Genomic DNA, 13,740 nt, shown 5'->3' with positions numbered 1-13,740 from the left:
GAAAATAATGGCTCAATGGGAATTCCTACAACTTTCTGGGATCAGAATCGTTTGGATAGCTCCGCAAAAAATGTCTCTTTTGGTTCCCATACTCGTCCTTTGTTCACTTCAAGCTTCGGCAAGACCAGCTTGATAAAGTACAACAGTACATAACATTTAATATAAATTGTAATTTATTTCAGTAATTCTTTTCAAAAAGTGAAATTGATTTTTAATATAGATTCTATACACTGTTTATTTATGGTCATTTTTATGATCATGGTTTACAGCTCATAAAATATCCTGGAAAATTGGGATATCAAATAAAACCAATAAAAATATTGGTTTTATTTGGTTTTACATTATATAAAAATGTATTGCTGGGTCTCAGGAGGATATAGAAATGCTTTTTATTGTCATGATATTACCTGCACAGTCATGGTAAAAATGACACACTCCACAAGAAGGGAAGGCCAAAGAAAGCCATTACTAAAGACGTTGGCTCTTCACAGAGTATATTAGTAGTTGAGTGGAAGGAAAAAAATGTGCTTGAGAAAGGTGTGCAAGCAACAGGGATAGCACACATTAGTTTAAAGACCATTTGGGAAAATTCATAAAGTGTGGTGCAGCTTGAGTCATTGCCTCCAAAGGCATCCAAATGGGCTACAGCTATATTATTCCTTGTGTTAAGCTACTCATGAAACAGAGACATTGCCAGAATCACCTTACCTGGACTAATGAGAACAAAAGGCTGAACTGTTGCTCAGCTTCTCCAGTTATCACATCACACATTTCAATAGCTGCAAGCCCAGGCATCAGTTAGCTAAAATAAACACTTGAAAAATATTAGTCTTTAGGTAATGGTCTGAATAACATGTTACTTTCATGTTACTGAAATAAATGCACTTTTAGATGATTTTCTATGTCAATGCAATGTGCATACATTAAATTAGAATATGTTCAACATCATAAATGTTTTTAATGCCATCAATATTCAAAATTAATCAATTTAAAGTTATACATTCTTGCAGCCTATTAAATTGGCTTTATATTTTATGTATTTTATCTATATACACAATATATACAGTAGATATACAGTCATATGATAGTTTATGTCATCTAAACAGAATATCATGTTCAGATGGTCTTCTATGTCTACTGTCCCATTGGCTTCTCAGCAGGTATGATCATATCTACCATTATGGAATTTAATTGCACGGTGTACTAAAAAATATTCTATTGTTTACACCATAAACGTCAATATATTTCTTTTATAAAAAAGAAAGAAAAGACAACACAGCAACAACTTATAAAAAAAAACAAGTCATTGTTCGCAAAACAAATTTGCTCTTTGAGCCAGTTCAGTTTCAACTGACATGTCATATTTGAGTTTATAGGATTTGCCTCTTTGTTACAGATATGTTTCAAGCATAGTAATTCAGAAATTCATTGAATCATTCATTTTAGTGTTACTGTTACCATCCTTGCATGAACTGCCAGAACTGAAGTCATTAGGTTTCATTGTCCACAGAACTCTTTCTGCTATAATGAAAGCCATTACCAAAGGAAGATAAATTGTCCTTGTCTCCATCCTGTCTAATCTGCTTGGTCTCAAAAGCATTAGGTGGGAGCTTCTGGTATGAGCTTATGGACATGTCAGTTTGAATTTCTTTGTGGGTGAAGGGTTTCTGAACAATTGCAGGAAGAGCGAGCTGCTCCCTCTGGGTCTTCTTGTCGTCCCACAGCTTCAGCAGACGCCGCTGATTATTTGTCATATCCTTGAGATTTTGTTGTAAAGACTGCACTTGGTCCTCTAAGAGCATCTTGGAGGTGGTTACATTGGACAGCTCTGCTGTCAAGTCATCAATGGTCACTCTAAGTTTCCCGGTCTTGTCTATTAAGGAGTTGCACTCGCGCTCCTTTTCTTCAAAATCATTGACTATGTCTTTGGTGGTCTTCCCTGAAAAGTTGGGGCTTCTCTCCAATCCGATATCAGTCCGAAGAGCCTTCACTTGCTTTCTAAGCTCTTTGTTGTCCACAGTCAAGCTCTTCAGTTTTTGTTTCAGGCCCTCAGTTGAACGCAACCTTGTCTCATTTTGCCTGAGTTTTTCCCTGAGAGCACTTTCCCGTTGTAAAGCATCATCTCTTTCCTTCCGGCAGTTTTCCAAAAGTTTCAGCATCTCAAATTTTGAGGCTTTTTCAGCTTTACCACTTGCAGAAGCCATCCTGTGGAGAGGTTTCCAAATCAAGAACTGAGGAAAAATTCTTACTGCATATCTTTAGGGAAAAACAGAGTCCTTTAGTGGGGTGTTAATGAATCCACAAGCATGTCTGCGACTCGGGTAGGTGACATTCGTCTAAGAGGGTTATCAGTTAGACAAGTAGGCTCCAGTGTAACTCAAAGCTGAGGCTAGAATGACCATTAATTATGGCGCCACTATCCCTTTGACACCGTGTCAAGTGACCCAATTTTTTTCCTATTTTGTTAATTAATCTAAAAACGTCGGCCCTTGTTAATCAGTGCCAACAATGGGCAAAGTCTTAATGACAATCTCTTCCCCGTAATAGAACTATGCTGTATGCCTGGATGTGGTCCACTGCAGGGCTCAAGATTTTCCACCGCAGGTCATTCAAACTGTCACAGTAGATTTTATCGGTTTAGCCCTCCATGCAACAGTTAGATGGCGACTAAAGACCTGCGTTCGTTTTTAAAGTCAGACAGATTCTTGTAAATGTTGAATCTATACCTATTGGTTACAATCTCACCTTTAAATATTTAAAATGTCCAACTGTGGAAGTGGACAGGCAACTTCTAACACTGGTAGAAGGGTCACGTTGTTACCCGATGACAGCTGGGGTGACTTAAGGTTCTCAAGTCTAAAATCCTTAAAGTGCACCAAAACGGCAAAGAGTTCAAGTAATTGCAAATGTTGACATTTTAATGCGACTCTTCAGTTCTTCTTCAGTGCCTTGAAAAATAACTTTGAACCTTTATACATTTTGTCACATAACACATAACCCTCAATAGATTTTAAGAATCCATACAAAGTGGAGCACATTCTGAAGTAGAAAGGTAAAATGAAATGACATTGGACTTGCATGACACTTTACATGAGATCAAGTCATTCCCATTCATACACTGATGATGGCAAGCAACTGTATTGTAGCCACTGCCTCCCTGGGGAAGTCTGATAGAAGCGAGGCTGCTGTATCGTGGCATCGGCCCTTCTGACCGTCACCAACAGACAAGGTAGATGAGGTGTTTTGCCCAAGGAAACAATGACAAAGGCAGTGGAGCAGAGATCAAATGGTAGGAGTTTCAAACTCCTACCACCATTATCAGGCAGTCCAACATCTGTCAAATTGAATGTTCAGTGAATGTAAACAGCAATTTCCATATGGCCATTTGAATGAGTCAAGATTTTTAATATGCTTCAATCATTTTAATCATATTTCCTGGCTGTATGTTTATCGTTGTTGCCTGACTGGAAGGTAGATCTGATTCTTAGGTTTTTAGTAACCGCCATCAGCTTTTCTTCTAGAATTGCCCTGTATGCAGTGGGAAAATAACCCCACACTGATACTGCAAGAACATTCTTTCCCAACTGCAAAAACCTGAGTAATGTATTCGTTGAGACTAAACCAAGCAAATCTTGCACTTTGTGTCTTATTAAACAAGAAAAACACATTGCTGTGAAATATCTACTTTTTTTCATAGCGAGGCTACCATGTATCTCTGACCACCACCAGAAGGCAAGGCGGGTGAAGTGTCTTGCCAAACGATAGGCAAGAAAAGGTGCAAGTGGAATGGGGATCGCCAATTGCGGGGCGAACTCCTACCACTGCTGCCACCATCATCCCTTCTACTCCCAAATCATAAATGTTTTTGCCTCTACATTAACATTGTACACACAAATTAACATGGATTTTAATAGATTTTACTATAATTAGCCATAATGACAACAAATTATTTATAGAATATTTACAAACATTACTTTCACATCTTGCCAGGCTTTGGCAATAGTTAAGGGCACTTGATATTAAGAAAATACAACACCTTTACCTTCAGAGGGTATGTATGAAACAACTATAAAAATTATAAAAAGAAATAGATCAATGAAATATCACTGATCCTGCAATCACCAACCACTTTTTTCTTTTACATTTTAACATTAGTGCTATAAAGCTGGAAACAACATCACCACCACAATAACATTGTGTTTGCTGTGTAATACTACACCCCAATTAACTTAAGTAAGTTTAGAAGCCATCCCATTAGAAGTAACATACTCAAGAACAGTTTTCATTTTCAGAGGTCATGACGCTGCACCGAAGTTACAAGTCGGCCTTTAAGGCCTTAATCCGGAAGGGCCGAGGTGCCGGTGAAATCCAGTACACCCATGACTTCATCAACGCAGGAACTTGAGTCTCTCTAATAATGCAACTGGAGAACCTGTAATTTAAAAATACAGAATAATGGACACTTTAGGGAAGACAAAAGTTTGTGGTCTGGTTTTTGACTCAAGTAGATCAGAAAGAGACACTTGATCCTTTACCCAAAGCTTTTAATATAGGCCTGCAGTTGATAACAAAAAAAGTAATTGTGACATTAATGTTAAAGTAAACATACTTAAGAACTAAGCCTGTTTAGCTCTGTTGTTTACCTTCACCCAATGAAAGCAGGTCCTTCATGAAGATGTTCTATTGGTCTTTGCTTCAGGGGGACTGACATGTAGTGGTCCGAGCTTTGGTTCGTTGAAGAAGTACATCTGTAGGCAAAGGCAGGGCAAGTTTAGCATACACAAAATAACTTACAGAGCTGTATGTGAAAACAAAGGAAAGGTGTGAAGCAATTAGACATTGAAAACAAGAAAAATTTAAATACAAAACATTAAAGCATAATTTAAAAAGAAAAAAACGGCAATATTATAATATGAACCAAAAAAGTAAGAAATGTTAAAAACAAACTGATGAGGTATTCTTCAATAGGAAATATGCACTGAACAATAAGGTTTTCAAACCTTCTTCAAATGAGTCAACAGTTTCTAGACACCTCAAGTTTTCAGAGAAAAACCAAATGCTGCCTATTCTTGTTCAGCTTGGGTCCTGGTAGCGCAGAGAATACAATTGACCCAAAAATTAAGTCTTGAGGAACCTCACATGTGATTCTTGTTCTTTTAGAATTTTAATTAACATTTGACAAAGTCTGTCAAATATGTTCTGAACCATTTTAGCATAGCACAGTACCAGGCATCACCTTTAGAATAATGTGATCAACTGTGTCAGACACAGCACTGAATACAGTGATACAAACAAAGAAGTTTTAGATGCATCACGGAAAAAAGGAGAAAATTTCTCACTGCACTGAGTAACTACCTTTTCTAAATTCTTAGGTCAAAAATGTTAAGATACTGGACCTTGAGTTTCTTCCCAATGTCTGATTTCTGCAATTAACTGTTGAAAGCTGAATGCTAAAAGATGTCAAGAAAATCAACTGAATCCATTAGTTAAAACAACAATCAATGTCAGACTATAATTTAGGTGCAAGGAAAATATGAACTATGGAGAAAAGAAGGCAAGAGTCTTAAAATCCTATTATCTTATTACCTCTTCAGACATAGGGTTACTGTACTTTGTAGAGCAATTACATGGATGTTACAAGACATTGGATATGGCTGCAGACCTGACAGTATTCACATTAAGAAGTCATCAAACAGCCCATTGTCCCAGCAGTTAGCCAGCATGGTCAAAGTTTCCATTGACAAGAGGAGAACAACCTGACACTACCAAGTACATTTGTTTCCCAGAATCACACAGGTAGGAGCTGCGCAAATATGGCACAGTTTGTATGTGACTGACACAACAAGCAGGGTCAAAGCTAGGTTATGTTGAGATCACTGAAAACAATTGAGACTTATGCAATCATTGTTATCTACACCAACGCGGACTGGTTATAAAGAAGGAACTAAATTAGAAATGCTGTTAAGGCAGAGAGCCAGATCAAGATAATAAACCTTAGGCCATATTTGTTTGCTCTCATATCCAGCATCGAAAGCCAGGATTATTACCTTACAGCCTACAGCCAGCAGCCCGTTCAGCAGCACAATGCCTACTACGGTTGCTATGATGACTTTGGGGTGGTCGTCTCTGAGTGCAGGCCAGAAAGTCATCACCAGTACTGAGCTAGACAGGCAGAGCGCCACCACGATGGAGAGCCATCTCAGCCACTCAACGTGTGGAATCCACAGAACCTGTTATTGAAACAATTTGTGTCAGAGTAATGACATACAGAAATATATTTCTTCAAAAGCTGTCATGGCATCACTGAAAAGTATTAATTTTCTAATTACTACAAGTCTATTGTTAACAATACAGTTTCTAAATATTCACCCCTAACCTTCTCATTCCTTTTGCATTCTATTTAAAACATATGCAGCTATAGTGCCTTACAAAAAATATCCACACCCCTTCAAAGTAACAGTTTATGAAAAAGCAAGGAGTGATTTGGGCCTATATTGGAGAAAGTTTCAGAAAAGAAAAACCTTTTCAAACCATCAGGAAGGTTTATCTGTATTCAATTGATTTGAGCATGCTGATGTGGCCAAGCCAGTAAACATATCAAAATCCAAGAAAAAAGCTGTCAATGAAAATAGAAAAACAATTCTTAAAACTTTGTGTAAATTTATCACCTCAATCCCTTGAGGTTTATTGTTGAAATGTGACATGAAGCTTGAGAAAACTTTTTCAAAGCATTGCATAGACAATAATATATTTTTTTAAATAATATGGTTCAATAAAGTATTACAAGGCTCAATTTGTTGCAGAACAATGTCAGTAGCATAGTTAACATATTTATAGGACTTACCACAGCTGGAATGTAAACTGCCAGTGAATATCCGTAGACACAGACAATCTCCATAAACGAGTATGACACCAGGTTCAAGATTTTATTGCTCCTCCACAGCAGCAAACCCCAGAGTCCAAGAGGCACAAGCCACGCATAGCTGAAGATGGCTGTGGAAGCTATGCTCACTGGAAAACACACATGGTGCAAGAGGTAAACTGGACGTTTATTAAGCATGTTTAGCATCAGTCGAACTGAACGTACCTTTTCCAAACTCTGCGGTATATTTATAGTTTGAATTGCCAAAGTATCGCAAGAAAGTAGATAGGTTTCCACTGATAGCAATGGCAAACACAAGAGTGGTACAAATCCAGAATGGTCCTACAAACACAAACATATTTATATTTATATCATCATTATTTACAACTTCAATGTTTTATGAACAGTAAAAGGAAATAAATCAGCCTGCCACCACAAATAATCTGTGACAACAACTGTGCAAACTAAGTCAAAACTAACCATAAAGATCTGGGTTTTTACGAAGGTGAACTTGAATGAAGTTTTTTCCAGGCCACGGCAGCAGTGAGCCAAGGATCCTCTCCTTTACCTAAAGTAAGAGTTAAAAACACATCAGATTTCAACCAAGTTTGAGATACATTTGCTCTGAAGCAATTAATCTGATGATATAAACTGAGACAGGGACAAAACAAAAATGACTTACATGATGGGTTTCAATGTCAAAGAATTTCTGGTAGTATTCAAATGTCCAGAAAGGAGCATTTTTCTTTTGCCCAGACAGAAGCTTGAATAAAAAAACAAGATAGTTATCATCTAAATATCTGATTTATACACATTTCAAGAAGCAAATAATTTTCCATTAACAGGGTCGTGGTCTGACCTCTTCTCTGTCCTCATTGATGAGTGGTTCTTCATCACCAACATCTTGAGCAAAACCAACAGCACTTCTTTGCCTCTTGGATTTTAAATCCTCATCCTCAATGCTAATGGTGACTGCATCTCTGTTAGATTCCAGAAGATTCCCAGCTTCCTCAAATTCTGTTAGAAGGGACAGTTAAGCATCTAGATCAACGTGTTTGTTCTTTCAGGAAAGTGTGTGGTTGTACTCAGGTAAAGTTAGAGTGAATTAATATATCAATGCAGACCACACTTTTGTGATTGTTGTAAAGAAATCAAGTTTGAATTGCCAAATTCAAAGTACCACGTATCCTTCCACTTCAAAATTAAGCCCAATTTTTGCTGCTCAGTCACACACTCCTTACAGAAATACACTACAGTTTGTGATTGCATCACAAAATGTGAAAAATTGTGGGTAGCACTTTAAATATTTATTTATTTTGACAAAAAAATCTTATGAATTTAGCTATCAAGTCTATGTAAAAGTAAACACCTACGTACTAATGTGTTATATCTATACGACATTAAAATTTGAAAGACAGAGTTCAGGGAGAACGTTCACCTTGAAATTGAAATGGATCATTTTTCGACGCCATTCCCTTTTCAGTAGAAATGTTTGTTCTTTGAGAATCTGCTGGCAGGCTGGCAAAGAGGCAACAAATTAATCCCAAAAGCTGTGAATGAAAAAAAGAACACGGCTGTTGACGTTTACATCTGTTGACTCCAGATTAAAAGCATTTTTAAAACTATAGGTACAAAATAACTTAGGAAGCTAGCTTACTTAGGAACCAACTTCGACTGGTAAACTTCAATATATCAGTAAAAAAAAAAAAAAAATTAACTCCTATTACTATTGTAACTGTGAAATACAGTATAAATGGGTCAACTTTCTTAAACCCATGCTTACCAAATTCTGTGGAAAAATTCGTTAAAATTATGTCATCGCTATTAGCTAGGGAAACCCGAAGCAGGATATGCCAACGAGGTAAACATGATTCGTTCCTGTTGCGAGATATTTTCAAAATAAGAGTTTAGATACATGAATTTGGCTGTATATTTAGAGGACATGGTGAAATAAAAGTGATCATAACTGTAAAATATTTCATTGTAAAATGGTAATGTAAACTGAGGTGTGTTTTGGCATATCTCCAGATCTACAGAAGGACTGCTATTAGTTGACTCTTACTGTGAAGTTTGAAATAAACAGCTGGTACGTTACAGTGTAGGTCACAGAATCCGCCATATTGTAGGTGGCAAGTAGCCTTGGCAGGAGAGAAAACATCTATACAAAATATAAAATGAAGTAATTGTAAGAAGGGGTAATGAAGTAGCAAGAGGAGGTATGAATAATAGGTTCAGTACAAGCCTAAATAGTGGTTTAAATATTATAGGGAAATCAGGGATGGGTTTCACTGTGGCGAAATAGAAGGGGTTAAAACATATTTTCATAAAATGTAGAAAGAATGCAAGAGAAAGAGAGGAAATGGAAAGGGCCACAGGAACTGCAATAACTATGGTTACAGAAACTTCAATGACATTGTATAATTAATAACTTATTAAACTTATTATTTAAAGGGCACAAAATTAGCTGAGAGAATTTATTTATTTTTATTTACTAATTTTATTAAGTGAGAGCATTTGAAAGCTAGGATGAGTTAAATTTGGCGAATTATACCTCAGGCCGGTTGACGGCAGTAATATACTGAGATTGTAAACTGCCATTATATGGGGTTCCATTTGTGTCAAAAATAAGTAGACGTCATATGTGTAGATGTTGTTGGTCTATGTTGTTGCTATGTGTCTTTGATAAATGTCTATGGTCTTAGTGCTAACCCTCCCGACCCCATTAGGGACACGGGTGAACAGAAAATGGATGGATGGATGGATGGGTCTTAGTGCTTTATGGATATGTCGATGTTGCATGTAGATGTTGCATATGCCTATGTTGCATATGTCTATGTTGCATATGCATTCGCTTCATAAGTAGATGTTGCATATGTCTATGTTGTATATGTGTTTGCTGCATATGTACAGTAGTTGTTGCATATGTTATGTCTCTAGTTGCGTGGTGGTTATCACTCACTGTCATCTTGTCAATTCATCTCCAGTAAAGCAGTGAACCCCTTGCAGATGTTTTAAAAAAATTATTTTACTCCCCCCTGTTGTTGGTTCAAGTAGTTGTCTGAATGTCTCTAACTTCTGTGATTGGTCAATGTTGTTGGTCCATGCTGTTAGTTCATGTCGTTGATAAGTGTTGCTGTTGCCTGTTCTCTTTACCATTAATAAGTGTTGAAGTACGTCATGTCTGATCAAAGAGTTTATTAGATATTACAAAAATATAGGTCTTCCAATATTAGTGTTTTCAAAATGCTTAGATTTCTACCTTGTAACACTTATTAATGATGAAGAGAACAGGCAACAGCAACACTGACCAATGACATGAACTAACAGCATGGACCAACGACATTGACCAATCACAGAAGTTACATAAAAAAACTACTGCAAAGGGTTCACTGCCTTACTGCAGATGAATTGACAAGATGACAGTGAGTAATAACCACCACACAGCTAGAGACATAACATATGCAACATGCAGTATATTCGCTGCATATGTCTATGTTGCATATAGACATATGCAGCAAACACATATGCAACAAAGACATATGCGACATCTACATATGCAGCGAACACATATGCAACATATGTGTTGCAGGTGTTGACATATGCAACATCTAACATATGCATCACCTACATATGCAACATAGACATATGCAACATCTACATGTAACATCGACATATCCATAAAGCACTAAGACCATAGACATCAACCAAAGACACATAGCAATGACATAGCCAGGGGTGTCAAGCTCCAGTCCTCAAGGGCTAGTGGTGCAGCAGAGGCACAAAGTTGCCTCTGCTGCACCACACCTGAATAGAATAATTAGGTCATTAGCAAGGCTCTGGAGAACGTATCTACACAAGGAGAAGGTAATTAAGCCATTTCATTCCAGTGTTTTGTACCTGTGGCACATCTAAAACCTGCAGGACACCGGCCCTTGAGGACTGGAGTTTGCCATCTGTGACACAGACCAACAACAATCTACACATATGACTTCTACTTATTTTTGACACAAATGGAACCCCATATATATATGGCGGCGAAGCGACGTAGAAGCCTCTTATGCGTTTGCTCTTCTAATGGGTCTATGCTCTATGATAGCAAAGGGATCTGCTCATGCCTGTGAAAGCTGCATACTGGTAGCGAGGAATCTAACAATACTGAGAATGATGAATAGGTGTAGCTGGGAATACCGTGAACACAAAGGCGCTTCTTTGTTTATAGCTTAAGCTAATGACCCTCTGGTGTGAATTTGTGATCTCCTTAGAGTCTGTATTCAAATCTGCTGTTCAGTTAAGAGAAGTTTTTGCGTGTTTGTAATGGACAGCAGCACCATTTATGTTCGAGAAAGAGGCAGCCTTCGTCGTGTGAGTGACATTATTCTGGCACAACCAAAACCACCAACATCATCATCATGCAGGAGGACGAATCCGTTTGTGCTGAAAAAGGAGCATTTTATTTTCACCTACAACGAGGAAGGAAGTCTGAGATACACAACTAAATCCCTCTTTGACATCACTCTGCTGTTCGTTGCTGACAACATCCAACATGTGGACTCTTTGGTTGGCTTCCCAGAGCAAATAGGCGACAGACTTTTTGTAGCAGCAGAAGAGAACCGCGTGTTTTTAAACCCAGATATTTCTCAGAAAGCCTTGAAATTATTCAGTGACGCATATGGAGATTTAGTGCTGGGCTCACTCTGTCTTAGAAACAGGTTGGGGAATATTGTTATCTCCTCTCCTCCATGCCTCTCTGCCTCTTTTTGCCATAGATAGTTGCCATTCATGTCTGCTTTTCTTATTCTGCAGGTTTCCACTCCTGCATGAGAGGATCACCGAGATAAAAGCATTTCATAGTTTAAAGTCTCTGGATTTGTTTGGCTGTAGACTAGGAGATGATCATGAGCTGTTTGGTCACCTCACTTCCATGTCACTGGCGAGGTAAGGCTTGGCTTTTTAGGATGCACTAAGCAGAAAAGATAGTATTAACTCTGAATCCTGTCTTCCATAGCAGCCTGACTCAGCTGTTTATTGGTGGCAACCATCTGTCAGATGCTGGCCTGCAAAGATTGACCGCGCCTATCCGGATGATGCAGAAAGGACTGGACTCCCTGGAACTCCTGGATGTTTCCTGTCCGTAATTTCAATGGAGTCTGGTGAGCACTGACTGCAAACATAGACTGTATAATATTATATATTTTTTTTCTTTCTTATACAGGCAATCCCCTCTCGGAGATGGCTTTGAGATACCTTACCTGCCTCCCAAAGCTGGTGAAGCTTGATGCATCTGGGACCAACATGAAAGTAAGACAAGAGTGTATTATGAAAGATTCATACCACATTCTGTCATGTTATAACCACAAATAGTGTATTTGATTTGGATGTTACGTGACAGACCAACACAAAGTAGAATGTACCTGCAAAGCTCAAGGAAATGGATACCTAGTTTTACATTTATTTTACAAATGAAGTTGGACAACTGTAGCCTACTTTCTCTTAAAGCACCTTTCACTACTGCTATAAATTCAAGTAATTCCTTGAAATATAACTTTTTCAATTATCAAGAAGCTGAAAATGTCAAAACCAGGGATTAGGGTAGATAATATAGACAATACATCTGGCTTAACAGGCACTATTTGTGATGTATTATACTTATCTGGGTATTTTTTTTTGTTTTGGGCCTGAGAATAATTTATTATTTATATATGAGCTTGGCACAGGATTGAAGACAACCGTGTGGAACTTATTGGGGCTAATTCATTCGGAGAAACCACTGAACACCTTCGATCACTCGGGATGTAAAACAGAAGGATGGGCAGAACAGGTAATCAATTTTAGGCAATACCAGGAGTGTAGATAATCTGTTTCAATAAGAATCATTTATCCACATTCTTCTTCTTTCCAGGTTGTAAATCAGTGGGAAACAAGTGGCTGCCAGATGCCTAAACCGAAGAAAACGGAAGAGTCAAGGGCCTCAGCACTTCGCTTCTGTAAGTCCATTACATTTTTAATTTGTTAATCAATTTACAAATTAAGTGCTGAGATGTGTTTTTTTTTTTTGTAGTTGGCAGACAGAAGGTTGTCAGAGAGGTACTGAATGCGGCACCACTGATAAGTGAGAACGGCAAGCAGACCAATATGGAGAAATTACACTTCTACAAATCAACAGGAAACAATCATCTATGTGGGAAAATGGATCCATCCACAACAAAATGTCTCCAAGTTAGGAATCCCACCTGTAATGTTAGAAAGACGAAGCAAGAGTCAAGCAAGTGTGACGGTTCTCATCAAAGCCCTCCGACTAAGACAAAACGCTCATCCTCATTAGTACTCACAGCAGAGGACACAGAGTTGTTGAACAGCTATTGAATAATGGAATCCATCCGGGCAGCATTACAAAATAATCAGACATGGGAGCGGCAGTCAGCATGCTGCGTTCACACAAACTATTAGCGGTTCACATATACTTAGCAAAGGAAGTGTTGGCTTTTTTTTTTTTTTTTTTTAAGATTAATAAAATTTTGTATTTTGCCAGAGTGCCTTTTTTTCTTTCTGCAGCTTTTAACTTACTGCACAGTGAACTTTAATAATCATAAAACAGAGTGTATCAAGTTTTCTGTAACTCGCACAGGGACAAAACTCATATGTATAAAATTCCTTGTTGACATTTTCTATACAAATGGACATTGTCTATAACATGATCAAAACTTTTGTAGGATTAATGTTTTACCCCCAGTATTCTTACACATATTTTATGTCAGACCTACATTTCCTGAGCTCTCAGTCCATGTTTTGGCCAATTTGTAAAGTACAAATTCATACATTCCCCACCAATTCACCAGTTCTGCTTTTAACTGTCTGCTGCAGAGTCAAGTTAATATTGG

The 13,740-nt window shown here is 37.8% G+C and overlaps 3 protein-coding genes across 5 annotated transcripts; 1 reads left to right on the top strand and 2 right to left on the bottom strand.

The window, feature by feature from the left end:
* Window positions 1–380: 380 nt before the first annotated feature.
* On the bottom strand, window positions 381–2,747 carry LOC114147005 (uncharacterized). The gene has a single exon (XM_028021519.1). It carries the CDS (start codon window positions 2,202–2,204, stop codon window positions 1,491–1,493), a length of 714 nt encoding a protein of 237 aa, XP_027877320.1. The 5' UTR covers window positions 2,205–2,747; the 3' UTR covers window positions 381–1,490.
* A 720-nt stretch (window positions 2,748–3,467) lies between these two features.
* yipf1 (Yip1 domain family, member 1) lies at window positions 3,468–8,745 on the bottom strand. 2 transcript variants are annotated; one of them, XM_028021517.1, is made up of 10 exons: window positions 8,646–8,745; window positions 8,301–8,412; window positions 7,722–7,879; window positions 7,545–7,625; window positions 7,343–7,430; window positions 7,088–7,204; window positions 6,845–7,011; window positions 6,048–6,230; window positions 4,644–4,748; window positions 3,468–4,432 (listed from the first exon to the last, which is right to left on the bottom strand). In XM_028021517.1, exons 2-9 carry the CDS (start codon window positions 8,332–8,334, stop codon window positions 4,668–4,670), a joined length of 909 nt encoding a protein of 302 aa, XP_027877318.1. In that variant the 5' UTR covers window positions 8,335–8,412; window positions 8,646–8,745; the 3' UTR covers window positions 3,468–4,432; window positions 4,644–4,667. The 2 variants fall into 2 exon arrangements, with proteins under 2 accessions (XP_027877318.1, XP_027877319.1); XM_028021518.1 differs by lacking the exon at window positions 8,646–8,745 and adding an exon at window positions 8,520–8,626.
* Window positions 8,746–10,876: 2,131 nt separating this feature from the next.
* Window positions 10,877–13,390, top strand: lrrc42 (leucine rich repeat containing 42). 2 transcript variants are annotated; one of them, XM_028020811.1, is made up of 7 exons: window positions 10,877–11,571; window positions 11,666–11,797; window positions 11,871–11,989; window positions 12,075–12,160; window positions 12,567–12,680; window positions 12,762–12,846; window positions 12,921–13,390. In XM_028020811.1, exons 1-7 carry the CDS (start codon window positions 11,177–11,179, stop codon window positions 13,223–13,225), a joined length of 1,236 nt encoding a protein of 411 aa, XP_027876612.1. In that variant the 5' UTR covers window positions 10,877–11,176; the 3' UTR covers window positions 13,226–13,390. The 2 variants fall into 2 exon arrangements, with proteins under 2 accessions (XP_027876612.1, XP_027876611.1); XM_028020810.1 differs by having other exon boundaries at window positions 11,868–11,989.
* The last annotated feature ends 350 nt before the right edge of the window (window positions 13,391–13,740 follow it).

The sequence above is a fragment of the Xiphophorus couchianus genome, chromosome 6, assembly GCF_001444195.1.
Source record: "Xiphophorus couchianus chromosome 6, X_couchianus-1.0, whole genome shotgun sequence".
Lineage (NCBI taxonomy): Eukaryota > Metazoa > Chordata > Actinopteri > Cyprinodontiformes > Poeciliidae > Xiphophorus > Xiphophorus couchianus.
The sequence above is the reverse complement of the archived record's forward strand: the minus strand, read 5'-3'. Positions and strand labels throughout refer to the sequence as shown.

Excerpts from the sequence above, each read along its gene's own strand:
- LOC114147005 (XM_028021519.1), bottom strand. The coding sequence starts at position 2,204 with ATGGCTTCTGCAAGTGGTAAAGCTGAAAAAGCCTCAAAATTTGAGATG.
- lrrc42 (XM_028020810.1), top strand. The coding sequence starts at position 11,177 with ATGGACAGCAGCACCATTTATGTTCGAGAAAGAGGCAGCCTTCGTCGT. Across the intron at positions 11,798-11,867 it reads ACTTCCATGTCACTGGCGAG|CAGCCTGACTCAGCTGTTTA; the intron begins GTAAGGCTTGGC and ends TGTCTTCCATAG. Across the intron at positions 11,990-12,074 it reads GGAACTCCTGGATGTTTCCT|GCAATCCCCTCTCGGAGATG; the intron begins GTCCGTAATTTC and ends TTTCTTATACAG.
- yipf1 (XM_028021517.1), bottom strand. The coding sequence starts at position 8,334 with ATGGCGTCGAAAAATGATCCATTTCAATTTCAAG. Across the intron at positions 7,880-8,300 it reads TGATCCATTTCAATTTCAAG|AATTTGAGGAAGCTGGGAAT; the intron begins GTGAACGTTCTC and ends CCCTTCTAACAG. Across the intron at positions 7,431-7,544 it reads TTGACATTGAAACCCATCAT|GTAAAGGAGAGGATCCTTGG; the intron begins GTAAGTCATTTT and ends CTCTTACTTTAG.